Source organism: Cyprinodon tularosa, unplaced genomic scaffold (assembly GCF_016077235.1).
Source record: "Cyprinodon tularosa strain WSP-4 unplaced genomic scaffold, ASM1607723v1 ctg815, whole genome shotgun sequence".
In the NCBI taxonomy this organism is placed as follows: domain Eukaryota; kingdom Metazoa; phylum Chordata; class Actinopteri; order Cyprinodontiformes; family Cyprinodontidae; genus Cyprinodon; species Cyprinodon tularosa.
In genome coordinates this window covers 60,212-85,792 of record NW_024039580.1, presented here as the reverse complement: position 1 = coordinate 85,792, position 25,581 = coordinate 60,212, and the positions used below count along the sequence as shown (strand labels likewise).

Sequence of the window (25,581 nt, the reverse complement as noted above, 5' to 3'; positions counted from 1 at the left end):
CTCTCACTAGAGACAACAAAGATTCCTTCAGTAACAGAGGCACAGGTTGCTAACCAAACTAAGATCAACACTGCGGTGCAGAAGCAAGGTCTGGCAGGTGTTTATAAAGGGAAGGTCTCCTGATGAGTAGATGCGTCTCAGGTGTGCTGGAAGATTCCAGCTCCAGGAGACCCATGGCGCACTCTGCTGGAGGAAGGTGGTAAAGCTCCAGATCCCAACAGTAACTCCAGTACTAAGAGAAAACATAAAAACAGAAGAGGAACCTCGGCGCCCTCTGGTGGGCAAGCCTGAGGATCCCAACACTCTCCCTTGCCCAGGGAGATGGGGTCTGCCGCAATGGAGATGCAGACCCCAGGGGAACCAGATCTCCAGAACCATCAAGGATAAGTCAGAACCTTACAGAAGCAAGCTGTTGCAAACAGACCTTTTGCAACACATTTCTCTTGAGTTTCAGAACTTTTAGAGCCAAACTGGATGAGGACCATGCCCTGGTGTGAGACTGAGAGGACCCCTGCTGTGAGACTGAGACAAAGGAACCCCTGACTGCAGAGCTGCAAAACTGGATGAAACTCAAGCTTTCCAAATGGACATGGAAAAAGGTTTGCAGGTCTGGCATGATTAGGGACAGAACAAGCAATGTATCTTTTGATGATGCTCATCATATCGTGTGTTTACTGCTGAGTAAAGACAACGCTAATTGATGCTAATGGATTGCATGCTACGCTATGCTACAGGAATATGTGTTGAGCTGTTGCTTAAGCTTAGACAAGCTTTATTCACTAAGGATTTAAACACTGATATAACATTAGTGTTCATGTGTTCCTCAAATGCTCGTTACATTTCCATTACCAAGTATGACCAAGAGTCATTTAGTGGAATCCTGATGTCTATTCACTGCTAGCTAAAGAGGGTAATGAATCATTTAACTAAAGGTTATTGGTTCTTGATTAAGCAAATCATTTAATACAACATTATTTGGCCAAATAATGTTTTATTCACCTCATGGATTTGCATTGTGAATTGGTCTGAAAACATTCCAATTTCTTTAAAATGAGTGAAAAGCTAATTTGATCATATCCCAAATTCTTCCAGATAAACTTTGGTTTTAAACATAAGATCCATCTTAAACTGTAATATGTTTTCAACCGTTTTCCCCTGCTGTTGGGATCTGGAGGTCTGTCCACTTTCTCCACCAGAGGGCGTACTTGATCTCCTGGAGCCGGAGCTGATTGCTACCACCTGTCGTTCATCTGCTCATCAGGGGATCTGTACTTAAGGAGGCAGAGGACGTCTCTCCAGTGCCAGAGTGTTTGCCAGTTACGGTTAGCAAGCCTGAGCCAACCTGCCTGTCTGAATCTCTGACTCTTTCTCCTTTCTGCTTCCCCAGGTTGAAACTGCCTGAAAACCTGAAAACCCTGAAGAGTTTCTCTGTTGGAAATCTGCCTGTCTGATCTCTGAAGAACCCTGGAGAATCTTTCCTGCCAAAGACCTGCCTGCCCGCTCTCTGAAGAATCTGGAAGGGAAACTCAAACCAGTTATCTGCAAACACTCAAACCAAGCTCTGCCTCCGCCAAGCCCTCAGCCTGCCGACAGCCTCTGGACCCTCAAGGTCGCCCCCCTCAGCCGCTAAGCTCTAACTCCAGAACAGGTACAGTCCTGCTCACTCACATCCTGCTAATTATCTGGACATCTGCTAACTTCTCTGTCCCCCTCTGCAGTGAACCCGCTCATGACCAGTCCCGGCTCAGATTAACCCCCTGGATCTGTTTATTCTCTGTGCAGAAACATCACCTAATAAACCTTTGAACTTTTCTCCTGTTTCCGTGTGTTCTACATGTGGGTTAGGAACCTTAAGCCAAACATGACACCTTCCTCTTTGTACATAGTAGTTGGTTTAGTTTAGTTGAGTTTTACTAGTCTTAGTTGAGAGTGTTAAACTGAAATATGTTTGACTTGGAGCTGAAGGATTTTTGTTAATAAACTCTTATGTTTTGAACAGAAGTTGTGGTGAATTTATTCCATGTATGTGCAGAAATAACTGTTTGACCATGATTAGTGCTCAAATTACTCTTTCATCTATTGTTCTAACACACAGTTAGTAGGACTGTGTGTCATAAACAGTATATAACAGCTGAAATAATATCTGATTAAATAAGATATTTTACCACCCCTACAGGGGAGGGCAATAAACATCTTAAAGTATCAGAAACATAAATTCCCAGCGGGCTGGGAATAGAATTTAACATAAAATCACAACATAGACGTAAAATTGAGCTTTCAATTCATATAGTGGCATCTGGCTATTTTTTTTTAGGTTACTTTATACTTTCATACTTTAAGTAGTTTTTGGAACACATACTTGTTCACTTTTACTTGACTAAAGAGGTCAAGTTGATACTTCAACTTTTACCAGAGTGTTTTTAATCTGCAGTATCTATACTTCTACTTAAGTAACAAATGTTTGTACTTTTGACACCACTGTCAATAAGGCAAGATTATATATCACAAAAACTCAACAAAAACTGACATATATAACATATCCCACAAAACTTGAAATAATTTTTTAAGGCAAAGGTCTGTATTATTCTTCACATGTTGTTTTTTTTTATCATCATAATGTTGTGGAATTCTAATAGATTTAATGCCCACCCCAGTATGGGTGGTAAATGTGTTATTTAAACAGATAATATTCTGACTAGCATATATTTTTTGTGAACACACGCCCTATTGGCTATATGTTAGAACAACAAACAAAAGTGTGGATAAAGCTCAAATCATTATCAAACAGAAAACTCTGCCTATTTGATATAGAATAAATTCACCACAACTTCCATTAAAAATATAAGAGTTTATTAAAAAAATATATTCAGCTTATAGTCAAACATATTTCATTTAAAACATCTTGACTAAAACCAATGAAACACAACTAAAATAAGATACTATGTACTAAGAAGGTTAAAACCATGGTTGAACACCATAATAAATGAAATGACACAAGGATGAGATGGGATTTTGTCATGTTTCAATTTGCAAAACGTGTTTTTTTTTCATTTGGATTTAGAAAACATCATCTTTGCTTGCAAAAATAATGAAGCAAATTACACTCCATACAAATCTGATTAATATGGTGAGCTTGAAATATCATATCATGATACACTAATGTAAAGTGTAGTGTAGCAAGTCCCCAGCGTTCAGATCCTGGGAGGGGTGAAGCAATAAAAAAAGATATCCACTCACAAAATATTTCATTTGAATTAAGGTTATTAAGAGAACAGACTTCTTGCTACTTCGAAAAGAGTCATTGTATCGTATTAACAACAGGACTAGTCTATTTAAATATATATATTTATGGATGAGTTAAATTTTACCCACATAACTTTGACTGGATACATAGAGCTGAATAAATACAAATACCTTTATTTTTCTGTTTTGTTTACAGTGTATGTTTTGATCATATGCAGCAATGCTACTATTGTATATCTTATCTGGATTCACGAAAACCTCCATGAGCCGATGTACATTTTTATTGCAGCTTTGTTAACTAACTGTGTTCTCTACAGCACAACTGTTTACCCAAAACTTTTGATTGACTTTTTATCTGAAGAACCAGTAATCTCAATCTCAAGTTGTCTTTTACAGTTGTTTGTGTTTTATTCTGTTGGGGGCACAGAGTTCTGGTTGTTAGCAGTGATGGCATTTGACAGATATGTATCAATCTGTAAACCTCTGAGATATTCAGCCATAATGAGAAAATCAACTGTTAAAGTTCTCCTGGTTCTGGCTTGGATTGTACCTGCTTGTCACATTGCACCAGAGGCAATATTGATTGCCTACACTAAAATATGTCACTTCAATTTAAGTGGAATATTTTGCAATAATGCAATTTTTAAACTTCCGTGTCTAAAACCAAAATCACTTACTGTTTTAGGGGTTGTTGCCTTAATTGATCTTGTCATACTTCCTATGCTTTTTACGTTTTTTACTTATACAAAGATATTTGTGATATCTTATCGGAGTTGTAAGTCATTTAGGAGAAAGGCTGCTGAGACGTGCGTACCCCACCTGATCATTTTAATCAGCTTCTCCTATTTGGCTGTGTATGATGTAACTATAGCAAGAATGGAGTCCAATTTTCCAAAACCTGCTAGATTAATAATGACTCTGCAAATAGTTCTGTATCACCCTTTGTTCAATCCAATTATATATGGACTGAAAATGAAAGAAATTTCTAAACATTTAAAAACACTTCTTTTAACAAAAACATAATTAAAATGTTTTTAATTTGTATAACAACTCATTTTCCTGCTTTAGTGTGGTTTGATACAATCTTACTTGAAATTAAAGTGCTTATTGTGGTACAGAGTGGGGGACACATTTATTATTTTTTACTGTATAAGTGTTTAACAATTAAAGGAAAAGTTTGGTGATATTCAGAATTTAAACTTCTGAAAGTAATTTAAATATAAAATTATGACATACTGTTCAATTAATGATAAGTCTTTTTAATTAAGAGTAATTTTCATTTGCATGTGCTTTACTGGAGACATCCATGTTTGTGCCAGAGCTGTATCTGGTGTGTGTCGGAACGCACTATTATCCAAGTCATCTTGAAAACATTCTTCTTGGAAATATTTGCTAGATATTATGTGTTTTTTCTCTGGCCAAATGTTCAATGGCAAATCCTCCCTCTTGAAGTTGGCAATCAAACGATGAACCCATGGTGGATCATGACTCGGAAAGGTGGAAATTTTTTTTCACTTTTACCCGATGTATTACCACATCCAACTGCCATGCACATGGGCATTGTCACTTTAACTATAGCTCTCACAAATTTCAATGTTAAATTCCTCTCGAAATCTTAAATATTTTTTGTTGATTGCAGATTTGTCTAGTGGTTCCCATTGATTTTGCTTGTAAAGCGGGGAAACTTACCGCACCGTGATGTCACTCCTGGAAGATGTCAGGAGTGAGGTGTTACTAATGGGCAAAAATGGCCGCTCTCAGAATCAGAGATCGTGACAAAAAATCTTACTTTAATTTTTTTTTACTGTTTAACTCTAAATTAATTAAATCACAGCAAACGTATTAGTTTTAGATATAGATAATGTTCCATTAATTATTCCATGCTGACGGTACTTTTCCTTTAAAGCGTAAAAACGATAACGCCAGTGTTTTTACATTGGGCCCTTGATTTTTTGTTATTACATCATGTTCTACTCACCCATATGAGTTTTGTGTCATTTGGAGCTGTTCTGAAGATATTCTGTTAGGTCATATCCAAGTCTTCCTATGGGCAACGAGTTGAAGGCACAAACTAAACTGTTCATAATTTATCATTTATGGTACGCCAGCATTCATAACATGTAGGCGAATCACTGTCCCCCAGACATCCGCGGTGATATTATTTAGATTTATATATTTTTTAAAACAAAGCGGAGGGTGTATGTCTTGGATATAACGGAATATCTTCAGAACAGCTCCAAATGACACAAAACTCATATGGTTGAGTAGAACATGATGTAATAACCTAAAATTAAGGGCCAAAAAAAAAAAACGGCGCTCCCCTTTAAGTGCAGTTATTTTCATAATTGTAATATAGTAGTAGTAATATGGAAAACAAAAACAAACTTTATGTTTTCAAAAAGTTATTGGGAACTTAAATGTTACATTTTATTTAGTTGTAAAAGATTAAAGGAGGGAGTTTAAAAGCTGTATTATATTTTCTAGAATGAAGGATTTATCCAAAGTAACTACCTGTTGTTTTTGTGACAGTTCTACCTACCATACCATAACCCTTGTTTTCTAGTTGTGGTGTTGCAATCTCATTCTTTTCAAGATTATATATATTACAAAAACTCAACAAACGGTGATATAGATACAATATCCAGCAAAACTTGAAATAATTTGTTAAGCTACAGCACTAAAGCAAAGGTCTGTAATATATTATTTGTGAATATACGCCTTACTGGCTGTATTTTAGAATAACAAATGAAAGTGCAGATGAAGCTCAAATCATTGTCAAACAGATAACTCATATGTAGAATAAGAATGAATGCAAAGATATCAGAGTTTAGCATGGATTTTGTGTTTCAGAACCAAACGTTTATCATGATGAACTTGGGATCTGATCAAATTAACTTCTAATTTAGAGCAATTTGAAAGTTTTCAAACCAACTAACAATGAAAATCCAAGACATGAATCAATTATTATTTGACCAAGTGATGTTTTATTAGATGGTTTTCTCAATCAGGAAACAATAACTTTTAGTTACCTTCTTTGAATGAGCTAGACATTACCAGACATGAGGACTCCCAACATTTGACATTTGGTTATAATTCAGTAATCAAAATGTGATGAGCATATGAGAAAAACACATGAATGTTAATTTTATAGTAGTGTTTAAACCCTTAATGAAATAAAGCTTGTTTAAGCCTTATAAATAAAAGCTCAGATGTGGTAGAATAGTGTACCATGTGCTCTATCTGGTTAGCTTTTTCTTAACTAAAGTATAAACACAGTTTTAGTGTGAACAAGGTTTTAAAAAAATCAAAGAAACAAATTATTTATCTACAAACTCTCCCTGACTTGTGCCAGACCTGAAACTCAAATAGGAACGTTAAAAACAGTCTGTTTTGAAGCAGTTCATTCTGAAATGTGAACCATTACTGCTTAGCTTTGGTCAGTCTGGAGATCTAGAGTCTGCCCCTAATCTTGTCTCTCCTTTGTGAACCTCCCGGGGAGAAAGAGGAAGAGAAAGACCTGAGACCTTAGTCCTCCTGAGGGGGGGGGGGGGGTGGGGGGGGGGGGTTAATCTATTGACAAATGTTTAGGAATGGATTAGATAGAATAGATTAGGGATAGGAATAGAATAGATTTTGGAGCCTTTCCTGTTTATCTTACTGTGACTAAATGTATTTGCTCTCTTCATCAATGAGTCAATGCAATCAGCTGTTTGTCGTTCGATAGAAGGCTCATCTGACCGTATGATCGAGTTGTACAGTGCCTTGAGATTATATAAATAAACTGTGGTGAATTAGTGCCACAGGTACCAGTGTGACCTTAAAACTTGGCTGAACCATGGAATTAGGAGGCAACATATATTTTATCAGGAGGACTATTTCGGAACTATTTAGGATCTGTTTCTTTCTGTAAACGTGCGTTCACATCAAATGGACAACCTGTGAAAACTTTGCCAGTTTTGCCTGCTTTTGCTTGCCTTGACATTCACCTGGCCACTGAAAGCAATTTGCCTGGGCGGCAAATTTGCCTGACAGGCAGAAGGTTCCAAAATCAAGAAGTATGCTGGTTATTTGTTTCCCCTCAACATTACAGACAGTGTTGGGAAAGTTCTCTTTCTACGTGAACTAGTTCAAAGTTCAGTTCACACATTTTAAAATGAACTAGTTCAGTTCATAGTTCACAATTCCAAAAAACGAACTAGTTCATAGTTCTTTTTTTTCATTTTTTTTTTCATATATTGCTCAATTACACCATAGCCTACTGTAGAACCACAGACAGCAATTATTTTATCAGTTGTAACACTGAAACTGTGCGTCAGATTTCATCTTCCTATCCAGTTTTGAATCCTTATCCAACCAGGGTTTACATTAGCATTGAGGGGACAGCATTTCCCCATTGTTGCTTTAATGCTTTGTTGCTGTCCATTCACTTCACACTAGTAGCAGCTGCAGCTTTCCCCCCTACAGTATATTCTCAAAAACATCAGGAAAAATGTGCTGCTTGAATGGTCTTTTTTATGAGTAATTATTAAAAGAAAAATAGGAAAGTAGTCTTTAAGGTGCAAGTGTTTTTTTTTTTATTTTAATAATTTTTTCCATTTGAAATTCCATTTCAATACATACTAAAAAGGAATCCTGGAATCCTGGAAAATTATACCAGGCAGGTTTAACAAACAAGTTACATGGATAGTAAAACCCTCAAGAACAGGGGTCTTCTTTTCCAGTACAAGGACCCTCAAACTGATGGCGAGATGGAGCGGGGACCCCCTATTTATATATATTGTATGAAATTACAGATGGAGTAATGTAAAGAAATTAATTTCTCCCTGGGATTATTAAAGTTTTTCTGATTCAGATTCCTGGTTGATGGGACAGGTGTTGTGAAGGAAACGGTGCCCAGCTTGAAAGAGCTCCTGTGTGTCGCTGAATGTGAGCATTGATGACTGAAAGACATCTTCTGCCTCCATTTATCTGTTTACTACAGTGTGTTGATTTCATGTTAATGAGTATTTAAAGACATTTCAATTAGTGGGGGAAAAAAATGCAGGGGGGGAATATAAAAATATCAACTAACCATGCAGACCCTCATGCAGTACCTCTGTAGACCCCCTAGGGGTCGCGGATCCCCTGTTGAAGACCTCCGCTCAAGAAGATTTTACTAACACAAACTGAGGGACCAGGCTGAGGTAGGAATTTAAGGTTACTGAAGTGCGGATTTTTTTACTGAAAGCCGGCGGGCAAACTTGTTGCCATCATCCTCACCGACCACCTGGTCATAAACCTGTTTTAAGTCGCCTCCATGCTTCTGTGCCTTCCACGCTGCATTTTGTTTTGATGACGCACGCGGCTGTAGGCTACGACGCTGGTAGCTGCTGTTGCCAGATTGGGTGTTTTTCCCGCTACATATTAAGGCCTGTTTACGGTGTGATTTAGCCGGGGTTTCGCCTGGAGGACTCTATAGAAATCTGGCAACCTATTGAACGGAGTTGAACTGAGAGAGCGTGCCGTTCACAGACGCCAGAATGAACGCGTTCACAATAACGTTCATCAGGCAGTAATGCAGTACGTTCAGTTCACGTTCGCCCAAAATATGAACGGGTTCATGAACTTTCGTTCAATGAACGCGTTCAGGCACAACACTGATTACAGATATGGATTTACGAAGTAACTGGCAGTGCTGTTTTAACACCGGGAGAGAGAAAGAACCAGTACCCCTGTCCAACTCCCAGCTGGCCGGGAGAAGCACAGAGGTACATCAGAGAAGCCCACCCGGTATACCATGCTAGGAGAGTCTATGACTGGGTTTAACCTCTAGAAGGTAACTGCTTTAGATGGAAGAAGACAGAAGAGGATAACGATCAGCAGAGCTTAATTCATAGGTGACGCAACAATCAAATTTGGTGAAATTCCCCGAAATTGTTCCATTCATCATGCTAAACTGCTGTTTCACTTTGCTCCAGACTTGCCCAGTACATAGAGATAACATACAAATTCTTCCCTCCAGTTGTGAAATTCTAGTTAGATGTGGACATACCTTAAGGCTTAAGGCAATTTTTTAATTTCCCAAATCAGTGAACCAATCCTTCCACTAACACAGGATGGTGGGATGATGACCATTGGGGTCTTCTCAGATCTATCATGTGAGCACTGGTGAGAAAGGTAATTGTATTTGATATTTTAAAAACCAGGCCTGAAATTTAGTGACAACAATTCATTATGCAGCCTTGTGGCACTCCAATGTTTATGGTGATGGTGGATGAGAAGTTGTTGTCCAGTCAGACATGTTGGGGCTGGCTGGTCAGGAAGTTGAGCAACCAGTTCCACATGAGTGGAATCATGCTGAAGTCTGTGAGTTTGGTAATCAATTTTGATAGGATGACAGTGTTAAATGCTGAACTAAAATCTATAAACAGCATTCGGGCCTATGTATTCTTACTTTCCAACCTTGAAAGGTGCAGCAGTATAGAGACTGCATCCTCTGTGCTCCTGTTCTGTCAGTATGCAAATGGGTGGGGTCCAGTGTGAGGGAGACGGGATCTGAGGTGATCTAACAGCTGCTAAAAGCACTTTGTGATGATGGATGTGAGGGCCACCGGATGGTAGCCATTGAGTCTGGATGGGTTAGAGTTCTTAGGATTGGGATGATGGAGGTGGACCTGAAGCAGGTCGGAATCACAGTGTGGGCCAGGGGCAGGATGAAGATGTCCGTCAGCACTCCTGCCAGCTCCCCAGAGCACAGTCTGAGGACATGTCCAGGGATGCCATGGATGGAAATCAGTGTGGAAGGACTTCAGAGATTATATCCTTGGAGGAGAAAGCAGTCTAATAAAAATAGCTGCCACAGACTCACTCCACATATTGTGTGCTCCATTTACATGTACCGCTGTTACAGTTACTCAGTGACTACATTTTAAAAGTTAGTTTAAGTACAGTCATGGATGGTAAGATAAACATTACTTATATTACTCTGTCTGGCTACGTGGATCTTAATAAATACAGATATTTTTACTTTTCTGTTATATTTACAGTGTACATTTTAATCATCTGCAGTAATGCCACTATTCTTTATCTTATCTGGATTCACAAAAACCTCCATGAACCTATGTACATTTTTATTGCAGGTCTGTTATTTAACTCTCTTCTCTACAGCACTAATATTTACCCAAAGCTTTTGATCGACTTTTTGTCAGAAAAACCAATCATATCATACTCAGCTTGTCTTTTACAGTTTTTCATGTTTTATTCTATAGGTGGTTCAGAGTTCTTACTCTTAGCAGCCATGGCCTTTGACAGATATGTGGCGATATGTAAACCTCTGAATTATCGAAATATCATGACAAAAAAAAAAGTTTATATTTTCCTGTTTCTGGCGTGGTTTTTTCCTGCTTGTCATCTTGCAGTGCAAGCAATACTAAGCGCTAAAGCTGAAATATGCCACTTTAATTTGTTGGGAATATTTTGTAACAATACCATGTATACAGTTCACTGTGTGAGATCAAGAGTACTTACAGTATTTGGGGTCATTGCTTTATTAAATTTGGCATTTCTTCCAACCCTCTTTACAATTTTTACATACGCAAAGGTTTTTATGACATCTTACCAAAGTTGTAAAGAGTTAAGGAAAACGACCGCCCAGACATGCATACCCCACCTATTGGTTTTGACCAGCTACTTTTGTGTGATGACATATGATGTTATTATAGCTCGGGTGGAGTCAGATTTGCCTAAAAATGCACGCTTTATAATGACAATACAAACATTTTTGTATCATCCTTTGATTAATCAATTCATGTATGGGTTCAAAATGAAAGAAATTAATAAACATCTAAAAAAGTTTCTATGTTCAGCTTGAGCAGGAAATACTTTGGATTCTTTTCTGAAATTATTTTCTTAGCATCAAGAATCCTCTATATCGTAATGTACATAAAGCTTGACACAGCTGAAGTTTAATTTGTTACCTGAAAAAATCTATCTCTCTTCCTGGTCAAAAGAGGCAGTGTGAAAGAAAGTCCTCCTCTGGTAATTTCATCTGTTTTTATACTGTTTGGTAATGATATTTAGAGCAAATAAGTTTGTATTGATTAGGATAAAAAATACATTCAATTAACTTTTTGTTTTTCTTAATCATTTGTATAAAATGCTTTAGTAATACATACATGCTTAAGCATGCTTTTCCTGCATCTGCATCTTCATTGATGCTTTTAGCTGTATTAGAAATTAGAATTTAGGTCTAGAAGTGTACAGTATACAGTGTTAAGAAAAAGTATTTCCCCTCTTACAGTTTTTACAAAGTTTATAACATCAACAAAATCAATAATAAAGTATATATATATATATGTATATATATATATATATATATATATATATATATATATATATATACTGTATATACCTTGATATACTGTATATATATTGTTTATTCTTTAAGCACCTTTTTCCTCCTTGTTTGCACCTTCTTTTTTTACTATGCCAATATGTGACCAGTGAATTTCTCCGCTGTGAGATCAATAAAGCTCATCTAATCTAATCTAATCTAATCTAAAAATTGGTTCTAATGACTTGCTATGTCATCTTTGGTACAATAAGTAACATACAACTGACCCACTTATCTTTGCTAAATTGTTATAATCCTGTAATTTTTAATTCCTTGTTTGAGTTTGAAATCCAGCCACTCAAGTGAATGGAAAAGCTTTTATGTTGTGTCCAGCCATTCAGAGGTGGACTTGCTCGAGGGCTTCATAACTTCCTGATTCTCTGACAAAAGGCAAGATTTGGACTTAATCATTTCACAATCTTTGAGCATTTATGACAGTAATCCCTATAATAATTCACAAGGTTAGATGATGTATCACAACAATCTAATCCAACAGACAAATTAGTCCATTGATAACTAGGCAGGAAGTGTTCATTGACCAATTACTAGAGTTAAATGCTTAGAAGACATAAAAGGTGGAGGAAAAAGAAAAGCACACAAGTTAAATGTCAACACAGAAACACACAAGCACAAATCTCACTGCAAAGCTTTTAAAACAAAGGTAAACCACTATTGTTTTAAACTAGATTGATATTGTATGTAGCCTTGGGTAAAGAGAGCTGAATTGGCGATTTGTGCTTGAATTACACTGAATACCCCAAGACCAGTGATTCAGACTTACGGCCATAGAAAGAAAGCAACTTTTCAATGATTGTGTTGTACTGTAAAAGCCTTAAGGTCACAAAATGTCTTACTAACTTCTATTTGTGAGCAGAATTTGTGGTTTCATAAATTCAAGTCATCCAGATTCAGCAAAGTCACCACCATCCCCTGGGAGCCACTTCTAAAAACGTTTACCACTTTCGTCTGTTTTATCAATTTGTGTGGATATTAGCCTATTTTCTTGAAATTTGTTGGCCTGGTATGGCAAGGGAACTCCCAAATTGTAGTCTACCACAGTTAACAACATTGTATAATAAGAGGAGCAGACATATTTTGGTACAAAGCTTGTTTGGTTTGGATGGCTTTGAAAAGAATGGAATCATAATTTTGTAACATTCATTTGTATTTCCTCAGGTTATTTTTGTTTATCTTTGAATATCATAAAAGTTTAAGTGAGCTGAAAAGAAAAGGTGAAAGAAATTGGTATTGAAACTTTATGGTAAAATCAGATGATTTTTAGATATTCTGCTTGAGGCCCAACACCTCGGGAGTGATGACTTGTCAAAAACAATGACAATGCAAAATGACATTTCACAATCATTTGAAACCAATAGTACATAAAATCACTGTTTAAAAAAAAAAATAAATGAGGTCCAGATTTCAGAAAAGGAGGCAGATCTTGTCATGTTCTTGGCGTTGATGGTTTGTTATTTTTCTTTGCTTCCTGTTCCCCTGTGTAATTGGTTCTGCAGCTGATTATCGCCGATTATTTCCACCTCCTCTACTATTTAAGTTGTGTGTTTGCTTCCCATCAGCGCCAGGTTATTTGTGTGTTTTGGTGAGACGTTTCCTAGCATTCTGTAGTCTGTCTGTTTTCCTGATTTTGACCAGTTTCTGCCCTGAGGATCTCAAGTTTTGCCTTGCCCCTGTCTGCTCTGTTTGTCTGATCTGATCCTGGATTCTAACGGCTTCTGAACCTGGAACTGTGTGCTGACTTTGGCCTTGGAGTTCCCTTCTGGACTCTGTTGCTGCTCGGCGTCGGCTGGCGCCCGTTCGCTCTCTAGGAACTCTGGGGGCGTTGCCCGCCGCAACTGCGGTCAAACCTCCCTCGCGGATTCTGTTGTGTTCTCTGCGAACGGACTGAACTTTGAATCAGGTCAGTGACTAGCTCCAAGTCGTATTCAGCTCCACATCCAGTCACTGACCTGTATTCTCCTGTCCCTGCAGAGATCTGCCCCGCAGCCGACAAGCAGCCCCGCGCACCTGTATGTTTAATAAACGCTTTGAACTTTCCCACTGCCTGTCTCGCTTTGAATTCTGGGTCCATCATTCTGAGATCTGCTACTTGGACCCAATGTAATTTCCTATTGGGAACCTACTAGCACTAAGTTGCTAAATGGTTAGCAAGATGCTTCTGAGAAACCGGCCACAACCAAATGGAAAATTGGTAGACAACCAAACTTGTCTGCCAATTTTCCACCACAACAATCCCACCCCCTTGATATACGACTGATCACATTCACTTTATTCACTCGTGTAAAGTCGTGCACCACTCAGGAGAATTCAGAAATGCAACGGTTGGAACAGCTGCTCCCTACGACCCTACAGAAATGCAGTAAAACTCAGTGACCTCAGCTTAGAAGGCAATCCGCCGTACAACAGAAAGAAAGTTTGGGACCAATTTTTTATTTTATTTTTTTTTCAGTTTTTATGGCACTAGTGACTTGTTTTTTGACACTAGGCTGACAGGAAGTGGGGTATGAGAGAGGGGAAGAGACATGTGGCAATGGACCACAGCTCAGATTCGAACCCGGGTCTGGCACATCGAGGTCTAAGGCCTCTGTACAAGGGTCGTGCGTGCTAGCCACTGTGTCACAAGCACTCCAAACTCGGTACCAATTAGCAGACATTTGTGAGTTAATAGTATTGATGGTGATTGTAGTAGCCCACAGTAAATCTGATTAAAACATTTTTCCATAAACTAAAGTCCTGAAATTCTGCAGCCAACAGTCTCAAGCTCCCCGCCTCTAACTTGTTGCTGTCTTATTTGTAAACACTTTAATGAGATCCACAGAGGGGGGGCAAATTCAGATAAGAGCTAGTTCACATGTTGAGTTGGACTCTTTAGAAGAGCCCATGGAAACTGCCTACAAGAATGTTTTTTGACCTGTAGCTGTCATGGATAAAGTGACAGATGATCTGAATGTTACAATTATAACTTTTGGTGGGCACGTAGAGCTGCACAAATACAGATATCTCTATTTTACCATCATGCTTGTTGTATATGTTCTTATTATCTGCAGTAACTCGACCATCTTGAGCCTCATCTGGATTCAGAAAAGCCTTCACGAGCCTATGTACATTTTCATTGGAGCTCTCCTTTTTAATTCACTTCTTTTCAGCACTTGTATTTATCCCAAACTTTTGATCGACTTTTTATCTGAGAAGCAGATAACATCTTTATCTCTATGCAATTTGCAGAGTTTTACGTATTACTCTTTATGCGGTGCTGAGTTCTTACTGCTATCAGCCATGGCTTATGACAGATATGTGTCTATATGTAAACCGTTGCAATATGAGGTTATTATGAGAACAAAAACTGTGGTTGTTTTGCTGATATTAGCTTGGATTTTACCTGCCTGTCAGCTTGTGCCCTCGCTTTTCATCAGTAAGAATTACAAAGTCTGTCACTTAACTTTAAATGGAATTTTCTGTAATAATTCAATCTCACAGCTGTTTTGTATGACTTCAAGGGCTTCATATATTACATATGGTGCTTTTATTGCACTTAATACAGTATTCCTACCAATGATTTTTATATTATTTACATACATAAAAATACTAATAATATCCTTCAGAAGTTCTGCGAGAATGAGAAAGAAAGCAGCAAAGACCTGTTCCCCTCATCTGTTGGTTATGATAAGTTTCTCTTGTTTGTGTTCCTATGATATTGTTATTGCCCGACTGAAAATTGACTTGGATAGAACTGCACGTTTTATAATGACTTTACAGGTGGTTTTGTATCATCCTCTCTTTAATCCAATAATATATGGTTTAAAGATAGAAAAAATCTATAGACACCTTAGAAAGATTTTTTCTTACGACAAATGTCTCTGTGTATGAAAAGCAAGATGAGCATTCATCATTTGAAACTCTTTTAGATTATTCAGCTTCAACAATGCTATGGTTACCTTCAGTTTAAATCTTAATGATTTTCTTTAACCAGATTGCTATGTTATTTCTGTGGTGATTGTTTTACTTAAATAGATGTTAAATCGGACAACATAAAGATCCATTATATGAGTATAATATGTTAAATACTGATATATAACTGACCTCTTTAGTTTTTATGCATGTCACTTTTAACAGTCGCAAAGGTTAAGAGTTTTTTTTCCTCTGGTAAAGAAAATATGTTGCAACATGTTTTGGTTGTGGACTCTTTTATGCCTTAATCTTCCTTTTTTTTTTTTTACTCATATTTAACAATTTAAAGCATAAAAAAAAAGTCAGCTCGATATAGCCTAATTGTAAAATTTCAATTTAATTGTAGGTCTTATAAATAAAGTTCATGGGTGATTAAGATGTGTCATCATTTCACATTAACGGTACAGATCATTGATTTAAGCGATTTAAACAGTATGGAGATCCATTCAGAACTATGAAATGTCATTAACTGACTTTTATAATGCAAAATTGTCTTTGAGGTTTTTGCTATAATATAAATGCTAAATGACTTGTACTTATATGAAGTCAGAGGACTTGATCAAAGCGCTTTACACTACATTCAGTCATTCACCCATTCATGCACCCAGTGATGGTGGCATGCTGCCTTGTAGCCATAGCTGCCCTGGGGCTCACTGACAGAAGTGAGGCTGCCGTACACTGATGCCACCATTCTCTCTGACCACCATCAGTACACAATGCAGGCAAAATGTCTTGCACTGAAAGCTGGACCCTCCGGTTGCATGGCAAACTCCTCTTCAAAATCATGCACAAAATGGTATTTAATTTGTTTCATGAACAGCACCCCCTCCCTGACCTGTGAAAACAAGCGGTTGGAGAATATCTATGAAAGAGGGCTCCTTCATGGAATCATCTACCTTAAGTACATTGTGCTGGCACTGGAAAAATCTCCCACTTTTTTTCCGACCAGGGAGAGGTAATTTAATAACCTGGCATAAGCCAGATTGATACATATCGTTCAATTTGATTTCTATGCGTATCAATCTTTGAAGCCTCACAAAACATGCAAAAGGGCGTTCAGGACAATTCTTTGAGCTAAATGGGTAACTGCCTCTCTTTTCGAGTTTTTAGTCAATGACAGCAGCAGTTGCAGCTGAGATGTATCACATTCCTTAATATTTTCACAGATTTTACTGTTAATCAAACTGTTAGCAATTATGGTTTGGAGGAAAATGCAACAATATTTCAATCTTTTTATCCACAATGGTATATTTGCGTCCTTTGGCTCATTTTTCAAAAAGAAATAGAGGTTACTGCAGTTAAAACGGCCACAGCCATGTTTGTTTTCTTTCAGCCTTTCCCGTTTGGATGACGTTTTGACATCATAGATGTCACTGCATTTCATTGTTTCGAGGCTAATGCATCAGGGCATGTGAACTGAGCGGAGCGGTGGACAATTCCCTCTCCCCGCTCATGAGGATGATCACTCATTTGCTCCGCCACTCAAAGTGCCAGAATGTTCGGCTCAAAATCCACTCTGCACTCACCTTAATTTTCCTCCCGCTCCGGTGAAATCATTTTCTGACATTTATTAGGGCCATGGGACACCCGGCGTTTATTCAACTGGCTGTTAAATTATTGTATTATTTTCCAGCTTTAAACGTAACACCTCGCTCAATTTATGTTGCCCCACGTTTCCTATTTATTTATTAATTCATTTTACTAGACTACAGTAAAAAAGGTCACTTCGCATCCCTTTGCAAATGAGATAATAGCGTACAATAGATGTATGCGATCCATTTTCAAATACAGGCTCTTACCACAACAATCAATTTATGTAAACCCACTTTTTATTGTTAAGTCTGGTTAGTGTTTGTTTTTATGAGATTTTATCCCACTTTGTATCACACTTAAATCAGAAAAATGTTATTTTACAAATTTTATAATCCAACATTTTTAAATGACCTTGTGAGCGCATTGGAGTGAACTGGAGTGGACCGAAATCCTGGCTCCGGTCTCTGAATTGAAAAGCGCTCTGCGCACCACCGTATTTCCTCCGCTCTGCTCCACCGCTCGCTCCACGCTCCACTCAGCTCACATGCTCTGCAATGCATCTGTTGGTTTCTGGCAAGATGAGATTGTTAATTTACAAATCTCAATTCATCTTGCTTATAAGGTAAGGGATGTTGGGCAGAGTGCAGTAATTCATGCTGAAAGTTAAGACAAAGTTACTTTTTAGGAGCTAATCTGCACACGGCAGCAACCTCTATTTTTAGAAAATATCTAGGTAGTCAAAGGTGAACTGTTCTGAAATCTGTTCAGATGTCGGACAGAGAAAATATATGGTTTAAAAGAGGGATGAAGGAAGGCATCTTTGTTAAGAGGGAAAAAACCTTTGCTGAATACGAGGGGGTAGAACTGTTGTTTCATCCACTGAGCCTTTATAATTTGGTCATGGAAGTCAATACAAAGAGGTTACAGAATTACACCCATTATGATTTAAATGACCAAAAAAAAAACCATACACAACAATAGACTTAAACAACCCAGGGGAACAAATCTGATCCTGGAGGATGGATCCCCATACCACCAAAAGGCACTAATTCAGTTTATTTTGAATATGTAGCGCTTCATTACAGATTGCTATATTTAAAGCCAACATAATTAACAAAGACTGTTGTCAAATGTTTTCAGAAAAACTAAACAAAATAGTCTTTCATAAGCTTATACTAAAACACTGCCCCTGTTAAGCTTGTTTTTTGACTTTTTGATGTTTCCCTCATTAGCTTTGCTATGATGGCTTTAGAGCTCATCATAGCACTGAAACAGCTCTGTTGAAAGTCACTAATGATATTCTCATGGCCTCAGATAATGGACTTGTATCTGTGCTCGTCCTGTTAGATCTCAGTGCTGCATTTGATACAGTTTATAGGAATATTTTATAGGAACAGCACTAGACTGGTTATCTAAATCTAAATCTTATCTATCTGATCGATTTATGTACATGATACAGTTGACCATAATATTCTTTTAGAAAGACTTGAATATTTTGTTGGAATTAAAGGAACAGCACTAGACTGGTGTAAATCTTATCTATCTGATCGATTTCAGTTTGTTCATGTTAATGTCTAATCTTCCTCATGCTCACGGGTTACCTTTACTAAATATATGCTCTCAATCGGTAGAATTATTAGACAGCATGGGATTAATTTCCACTGTTATGCTGATGATAGATAGATTTGTCTATAAATACCAGATGAAGCTAACCCGTTACATAGATTACAGGCATGTCTTGAAGACATAAAAACCCCATATCAAAGAGGTTTCTAGAGTTTCCTTCTTTCATCTGCGCAATATTGCAAAAATTTGTAAAATCCTGTCCAGGGGTGATACTAAGAAAGTAGTCCATGCAGTTGTTACTTCAAAGCTGGATTAATTTAATTCTTTACTCTCAGGAAGTCCACAAACTGCAGTTTAGATTTCTGGAGGACATAGGCACCCCTTTTTTCATCATTCTGATTTATTCTATCTCAGTTCTCCAACTCTGCAGAATCTGTTAGTTCAAACTCTAATGTTATGCTCTCTCTGTTTTTTCTCATAATAGCCTCGTCTGTTCCTGTTTGGCTGTGACACCATCCTGGAGAGAAATATCAGCTGTGCTGCTGCCATCAACACTTTTGTTTATAGATGCAGGAGATCAGCCTTTTTTTCAGTGTAGTTCTGTTTCTCAGACTGTGAATTGCTTTTTACAGTTGCCTTTTGTATTTCTACTTCTGTCTCCTTGAACCTCAGTCAGCCTCGGCAGATGGCCACTCCCACTGAGCCTGGTTCTGCTGGAGGATTCTTCATGTTAAAAGGGAGTTTTTCCTCTCCACTTTTGCTATAAGCATGCTTAGTGTGAGGGATTGCTATCGAGTCAATGAGTCATTGCAATCAACTGGTTTTCCGTAGATAGAAAACTTTGAATCAATTTGACTGATCATCTGGGGGAGAGCCACTGCTCCTCCACTTTGAGGAAAGCCAGTTGAGGTGGCTCGGGCATCTGGTTAGGATGCCTCCTGAATGCCTACCTGGTGAGGTGCTCTGGGCACGTCACACTGGGAGGAGACCCAGAGGGAAACCCACGATATGAATGAATTGCAACCGCCTCGACTCAAACCACGGACAACCTGAAGAGGATGGATCGATATTTATTTACACAAAATTAAATAGAGACATGGTTTTTGCAAACAACAAAATTTTATAACAAAATGTTATAACATCCTATACATAACTGTTAATATTCATATACAAATTAATACTCACTTTTAGTAAATACAATTTTAAAAAGTATAACGTTAAGAAAAAACATAAAATCAAATGTATTTTTGTACACTCCCTACAGATTTCATATGCTGGTATTAAATCCTATATGTAACTGTAAATATTCATATACAATTTAATACTCCCTTTAAAGGAATAGTACACCCAAAACATGATTAGCCTTCATTTTCTACTCACCCCCATGCTGAACAACACTCTGGAGTACTTTTTTGATATCTCAAATGCATCTGGAGATCTGGGAGGCTTCTTGCTGTCTGCTGACATTCAAATAATGGAGGTCTATGGTGCCCGAGACAGAAAGGTCCATAAAAGTCCACAAAAAAACGTGTCAATATTCCTCCATACTGCTCGTCCAATGTATTCCAAGTGTCCTAAGTGGGTAGCATCCAGAATTTACTCAAAACGAAGTCATTTAGAATGTTTTTAGAGCATAAACAGTAGTGTATAGGATTTCCTGAAAGCGCGCACCTGCGAGTTCACGACGCTACGGAAGCCGGCAGACCAAACCAGATGAAAGTGCGCATTCAGCGCCTTCTCTGCCAATAATGCAGCGTAGAAGAAGAAATGTGCTGTTTACCTGTGCAAAGAAAGAAACAACGAAAGAAAAATGTCTGAGGACTTCCGTGTTGAGGAAGAGCATGAGTTCTTTGCCGAGCTGAATGCGCACTTTCGTCTGGTTTGGTCTGCCGCGGTTTCCGTAGCGTCATGAACTCGCAGTCGCGCGCTTTCAGGAAATCCTATACAAAATTCTGGATGCTACCCACTCAGGACACTTAGAATACATTGGACGAGCAGTATGGAGGAGTATTGACACGTTTTTTGTGGACTTTTATGGACCTTTCTGTCTCGGGCACCATAGACCTCCATTATTTGAATGTCAGCAGACAGCAAGAAGCCTCCCAGATCTCCAGATATCAAAAAAGTACTCCAGAGTGTTGTTCAGCATGGGGGTGAGTAGAAAATGAAGGCTAATCATGTTTTGGGTGTACTATTCCTTTAAGTAAATACAATTTTAAAAAGTGTTTAAATGAAGAACAACTTTATATATACGTAGATACAACTTTTTTTTTGTAGTAAGGGACAACTTTTTTACCAAAATATTTAATTTACACATAGAAAACATAGATAACATAATTCAAACGGTATTTGTTTATATACGTGTAAATCTTTTACAATGTTATAGTAAAAAATATTTTTACTATACCTTTAAATTTCAGTTTTAGAGTCTATGTTGGTTCTCACTAGATCCAATTAAAATAATACTTTTATTATTTAGAATTAAAGAATTAACAGTGAGAGAGCAGGAACAACAATGTAAATTGTTGTAATTCAACACTTATCAAGGTTTGACTAATTTAACAATAGCGTTAAATTAAAATGCACAATTGAATAGACATTCTATCAAAATGACCAAATGTATGTCAGACATTGCTTTCATCCGTCAAAAGATTTTTAAAATAAATAAATTAAACAGGCCTGGATAAAAATTATGGTAACATAGAAATTATGTGTCAACAGGTGTGCCTATACATAGAGCTACAGCAGTCACTGTGCTGTTTGGTGATGTGGTGTGTACCACACGCAATATGAAAGAAGTTTTCTTAGTATATTAAAAAGAAAATTACAGACATACATTTAAAAAGTAAAGGCTATAAGACCATCTTCAAGCAGCTTGATGTTCCTGTGTTTACAGTTGCGCGTGTTACTCAGAAATTGATGATCCACAAGACTGTAGCAGGAGGAAAATAAATGGGAAATCAAAAAGACAGATAATATAAATGGAAAAGAGAGAAGCTAGAAAAACTAAAGAAATAAAAGCTGACTTCAAGCTCAATGAACAGCAGTGTGAGAGCACACCATCATCCACTGTTTGAAAAAAAGTGGATTTAAAGGAGATGCAAATCACAGAACTCTGAAGAATAACACTGGGGCTGCACTTAAACTATCTTAGTTTAAAAATGCAGAAATAAAGGCTTTGGAGCTGTTTATAGGTACTTGTGAGGTAGTGAGAGATGACGCTCAGAGAGCTATTTGTATAGTTTGTGTAAATTTCTCTTTTTTATCAGGGGAGAAGGATAAGTAGTGTTGCACCAATGCCATTTTTTGGCCCCGGTACCGATACCCGATACCTGGCTGTGCATTATCGGATGGTACCAACACCATACCGATACCATCTGTTTGAAATGTGTGTATATATGAGAACAACTGCATACTACTTGGATATAAAATAATTGCCATCATGGCTTTGTCAAGCTGCTGCCTACCTTTGTGGAGCAGGAAAAAGACTAATACAAAGTGAATCCAGTAGAACTTTTTATTGTGTACCTGGAATGGGTGACAATAGTTGAATAAAGTTTTGGCTCTCAAAATGGTATCGGTGCCCTATTTGTCTGTACTCTGCGATACTGATACCACCATTTTAGTGCTGGATCAGGGCCCTACCCTATACTGGTATCGGTATCAGTGCAACACTAGTGACAAGTTCCACTTTCCTGCACTCTCACTTGTTGTTTTTTGGAGAGTCAAATGGGATCAATACTCTTTCCATTTTCTGTCTTCTGAACTTCTATCATGAGTAAAGTAATCTGTTTTTTAAATGTGTCATTGATTGTCCTTTCCCCAGTCTGGCCCGTCTGCTATGCATGCACAGTGCGACTCCAAACCTGGCTGTTTTCCCTTGAGATAAAGAGATCTTATTTTGTATTTTCCCCCAAAGCGGGTGTGTTTTACTTTGCAACCACATCTCTCTTCCTGTCAGACCCATGAAATTGCTGCTAAATTGCTGCATATTCAGCTCAGCCAAACGCTCCAGATGTCCCTCTTTAATTTCCTTCCAGTCAATCCTTTCCCCATTCTTCCTAATTCCTTTCCCTTCCCTCATTCATTTCTTACAGTATTCAGAAAATGCTGGACCCCCAGATATGTACTGAATAAGCTGGATACATTACTTAGCTAAGAACTGATAAGTGCTTACTTGTCGCTCAGTTTTGCTGAATTTCAGATCCTAGACCCATCCCTATTTTACTTTCTGATTCAGCAAAGTTAAAAGTAAACAAGCTGGTGATGGAGTTTTTTAGACTTTGATAAGTCTACTTCATGTCAGATGTAAACAGTTTAATGAGGTCCACAGAGAGAAATAAAGGTGAATAAAAACTTAGACTCAGACAGCTCCCTTTGAGGTGAGTGCACCCAAACAAAATTATGATATACTGTAACAGGACATGTATTGCTGCTACACAACATTAGTTAGATTTCTGCTCTTGTTTTCTACATTATAACGGATAAAATGGATAATGAACTAAATGTAACATATATATCTTTTGATGGGCATGTAGAATTGCAGAAATACAAGTTTCTGTACTTCGTGGCTACATTTACGATATATTTTCTAATAATTTGTGGCAACTCTACAATCTTGGTTCTCATCTGGATCAAAAAAAGCCTCCATGAGCCTATGTACATTTTCATCGCAGCTTTACTCTGCAATGCACTTCTGTTTAGCACCAATGTTTATCCAAAACTTCTGATTGACCTTTTATCTGACTTACAGGTTACAACTTTCTCATCGTGTAGATTACAGGCTTTCATTTATTACTCTTTAAGTGGCTCAGAGTTTCTCCTTTTGGCAGTCATGGCCTATGACAGGTATGTCTCTATCTGTAAGCCTCTGCAATATCAGACAGTCATGAGAAAAACAACCGTGACTACTTTGTTGGTTTTAGCTTGGGTTTTACCATCCGGTCAGCTTATACCGTCCCTTATACTAGGTAACAGTTTTAAACTCTGCAGTCATACTTTGAAGGGAATTTTCTGCAATAATGCTGTTACCAAGCTTTACTGTATGGGCTCCGCTGGACCTTATATTATATATGGTGTGTTTATTTTAATTAATACTGTCTTTGTTCCTTTGGTGTTCATCCTTTTTACCTATAGTAAAATACTTATAATATCCTATAGAAGGGGCTCAAATGTCAGGAAAAAAGCTGTGCAGACATGTGCTCCACACCTGCTGGTTTTGATCAGTTTTTCATGTTTGTGTTCTTATGATGTTATAATAGCCAGATTGGAAATTGATTTACCCAAAACAGCACGCTCAATAATGAGTTTACAGCTGGTTTTGTATCCTCCTCTTTTTAATCCAATAATCTATGGTCTAAAGATGACAGAAATTCATAAACACCTGGTAAGGTTTTTCAGTAGAGCTAGATTCTGCCTTTTTATTACACTAACAGGTAAATGGAAATTAGGTTATGATACAAAAACTAGATAAATAATTCAGACTGGAGATACACTTGTACATTTTTTCTGCTTTCAGCATATAACTTTGAGGATAAAATGTTTGCTTAATGTTTTATAGATCAAATCCAATCCATATCCAATGTTTTATAATTTATTTTCTTGAATGGTGTATATTTTGTTGCTGTAGAATGTGGATATTGCTTCTAAATCAATAAAGTGTACCTTTTTATTATAGTCATAAGTTTCATTTGATAGATTAATGTCATCAGTAAATAGCCTAGAGTGATTTAAGATCAAATGTATTGCCAGCATCTAAAAACTACAAAAATGTTAGTGTGATTAAATATGAGAGATTGATGACTTTTTTTTTTATCAACGGCTGGCATTTGCATTTAGATTTCATGTAACATAACCTCTTTGTTAAATTATAAGACATTTTCAAGAGTCCCTTTTACAACAATTGTTTTTAATGGTAAAAACACCATGACTCTAAAATGCTTGCTATCCTTCTTTGAGAATGTTTTCATATACCATAAGAAAACCAATCATGTCCTGGTTCTTATCCACTGAGCATGCCTTGCTCCTGTTTTTGCTCAGTGGAGGGAGATAGTTTAAAGTTCTGTAGACTTCCTGATACCATGTCTTGTTCTGCCTCTGCATCTGGGACACTCTGGGCGGCTCCCGCCGCATCTCGTAGGCAGTCCATTGGCTGCCTTACTTAAGAGAATGGAGTGATTATTTAAACCACGTAAGTGACTCACATGGATAATCATTTTCCATCAAATTATCGTGTTTAGTTACCTGTGTTTCTCCCTAACCAGAGTGCCAGTAATGGTCGTTGCCCAGCCTCTCCCACCAGCCGCTGCAGATCCACAGCCCTGCGCTTCTGTTCCATTCTGTCTTATTTTAATAAACATTTTGAATCTTCCCACTGTCTGTCTCACCTTGAATTCTGGGTCCTACATTCTGAGCTCATTACAGTTTGACTTGGAGCTGAATTATTTTTGTTTATAACCTCTTATATTTTTAATGGAATTTGTGATGATTTTATTCCATCTATGTGCAGAATTATCTTTTTGACCAGGATTTGAACTCGATTCACGCTTTCATTTGTTGTTATAACACACAGACAGTAGGTTGTGTGTTCATAAACAATATACAGTATGACAGTCCCAATAATACCTGATTAAATAAGATATTTACCACCCCTACCAGGTTGGCCAGTAAACATTTTGAAGTAGGATTGTATTTGAGTCAATGAGTCGATGCAATCAACTGGTTTTCCTTAGATAGAAAACTTTGAATCAATTTGACTGTATGATCTGGTTGAACTTTAAAGTGCTTTGAGATGACTTGTGTTGTGAATTGGCGCTATATAAATAAACTGAACTGAATTGAATTGAAGTACCGCAACATAATATGGTGCCCAAGCTGGCTGGGCATTGAATATAAGTACTCTT

The 25,581-nt window shown here is 37.5% G+C and overlaps 4 protein-coding genes across 4 annotated transcripts; all 4 read left to right on the top strand.

The window, feature by feature from the left end:
• Positions 1-3,336: 3,336 nt before the first annotated feature.
• Positions 3,337-4,245, top strand: LOC119774504 (olfactory receptor 13C2-like; the record flags this gene model as incomplete). The annotated part of the gene is made up of 1 exon (XM_038272034.1): positions 3,337-4,245. A coding segment is annotated over exon 1 (897 nt), but the record flags the coding sequence as incomplete, so codon positions are not given.
• A 5,929-nt stretch (positions 4,246-10,174) lies between these two features.
• On the top strand, positions 10,175-11,169 carry LOC119774534 (olfactory receptor 11A1-like). Its single transcript, XM_038272064.1, has one exon. The coding sequence runs from the start codon at positions 10,175-10,177 to the stop codon at positions 11,090-11,092; it is 918 nt and encodes a 305-aa protein (XP_038127992.1). The 3' UTR covers positions 11,093-11,169.
• Positions 11,170-14,520: 3,351 nt separating this feature from the next.
• On the top strand, positions 14,521-15,660 carry LOC119774529 (olfactory receptor 6M1-like). Its single transcript, XM_038272059.1, has one exon. It carries the CDS (start codon positions 14,555-14,557, stop codon positions 15,497-15,499), a length of 945 nt encoding a protein of 314 aa, XP_038127987.1. The 5' UTR covers positions 14,521-14,554; the 3' UTR covers positions 15,500-15,660.
• A 7,422-nt stretch (positions 15,661-23,082) lies between these two features.
• On the top strand, positions 23,083-25,048 carry LOC119774523 (olfactory receptor 142-like). The gene is made up of 2 exons (XM_038272053.1): positions 23,083-24,869; positions 24,943-25,048. Exon 1 carries the CDS (start codon positions 23,169-23,171, stop codon positions 24,150-24,152), a length of 984 nt encoding a protein of 327 aa, XP_038127981.1. The 5' UTR covers positions 23,083-23,168; the 3' UTR covers positions 24,153-24,869; positions 24,943-25,048.
• Positions 25,049-25,581: the final 533 nt, after the last annotated feature.

Coding starts and splice junctions, on each gene's coding strand:
- LOC119774534 (XM_038272064.1), top strand. CDS start 10,175: ATGGATGGTAAGATAAACATTACTTATATTACTCTGTCTGGCTACGTG.
- LOC119774529 (XM_038272059.1), top strand. CDS start 14,555: ATGGATAAAGTGACAGATGATCTGAATGTTACAATTATAACTTTTGGT.
- LOC119774523 (XM_038272053.1), top strand. CDS start 23,169: ATGGATAATGAACTAAATGTAACATATATATCTTTTGATGGGCATGTA.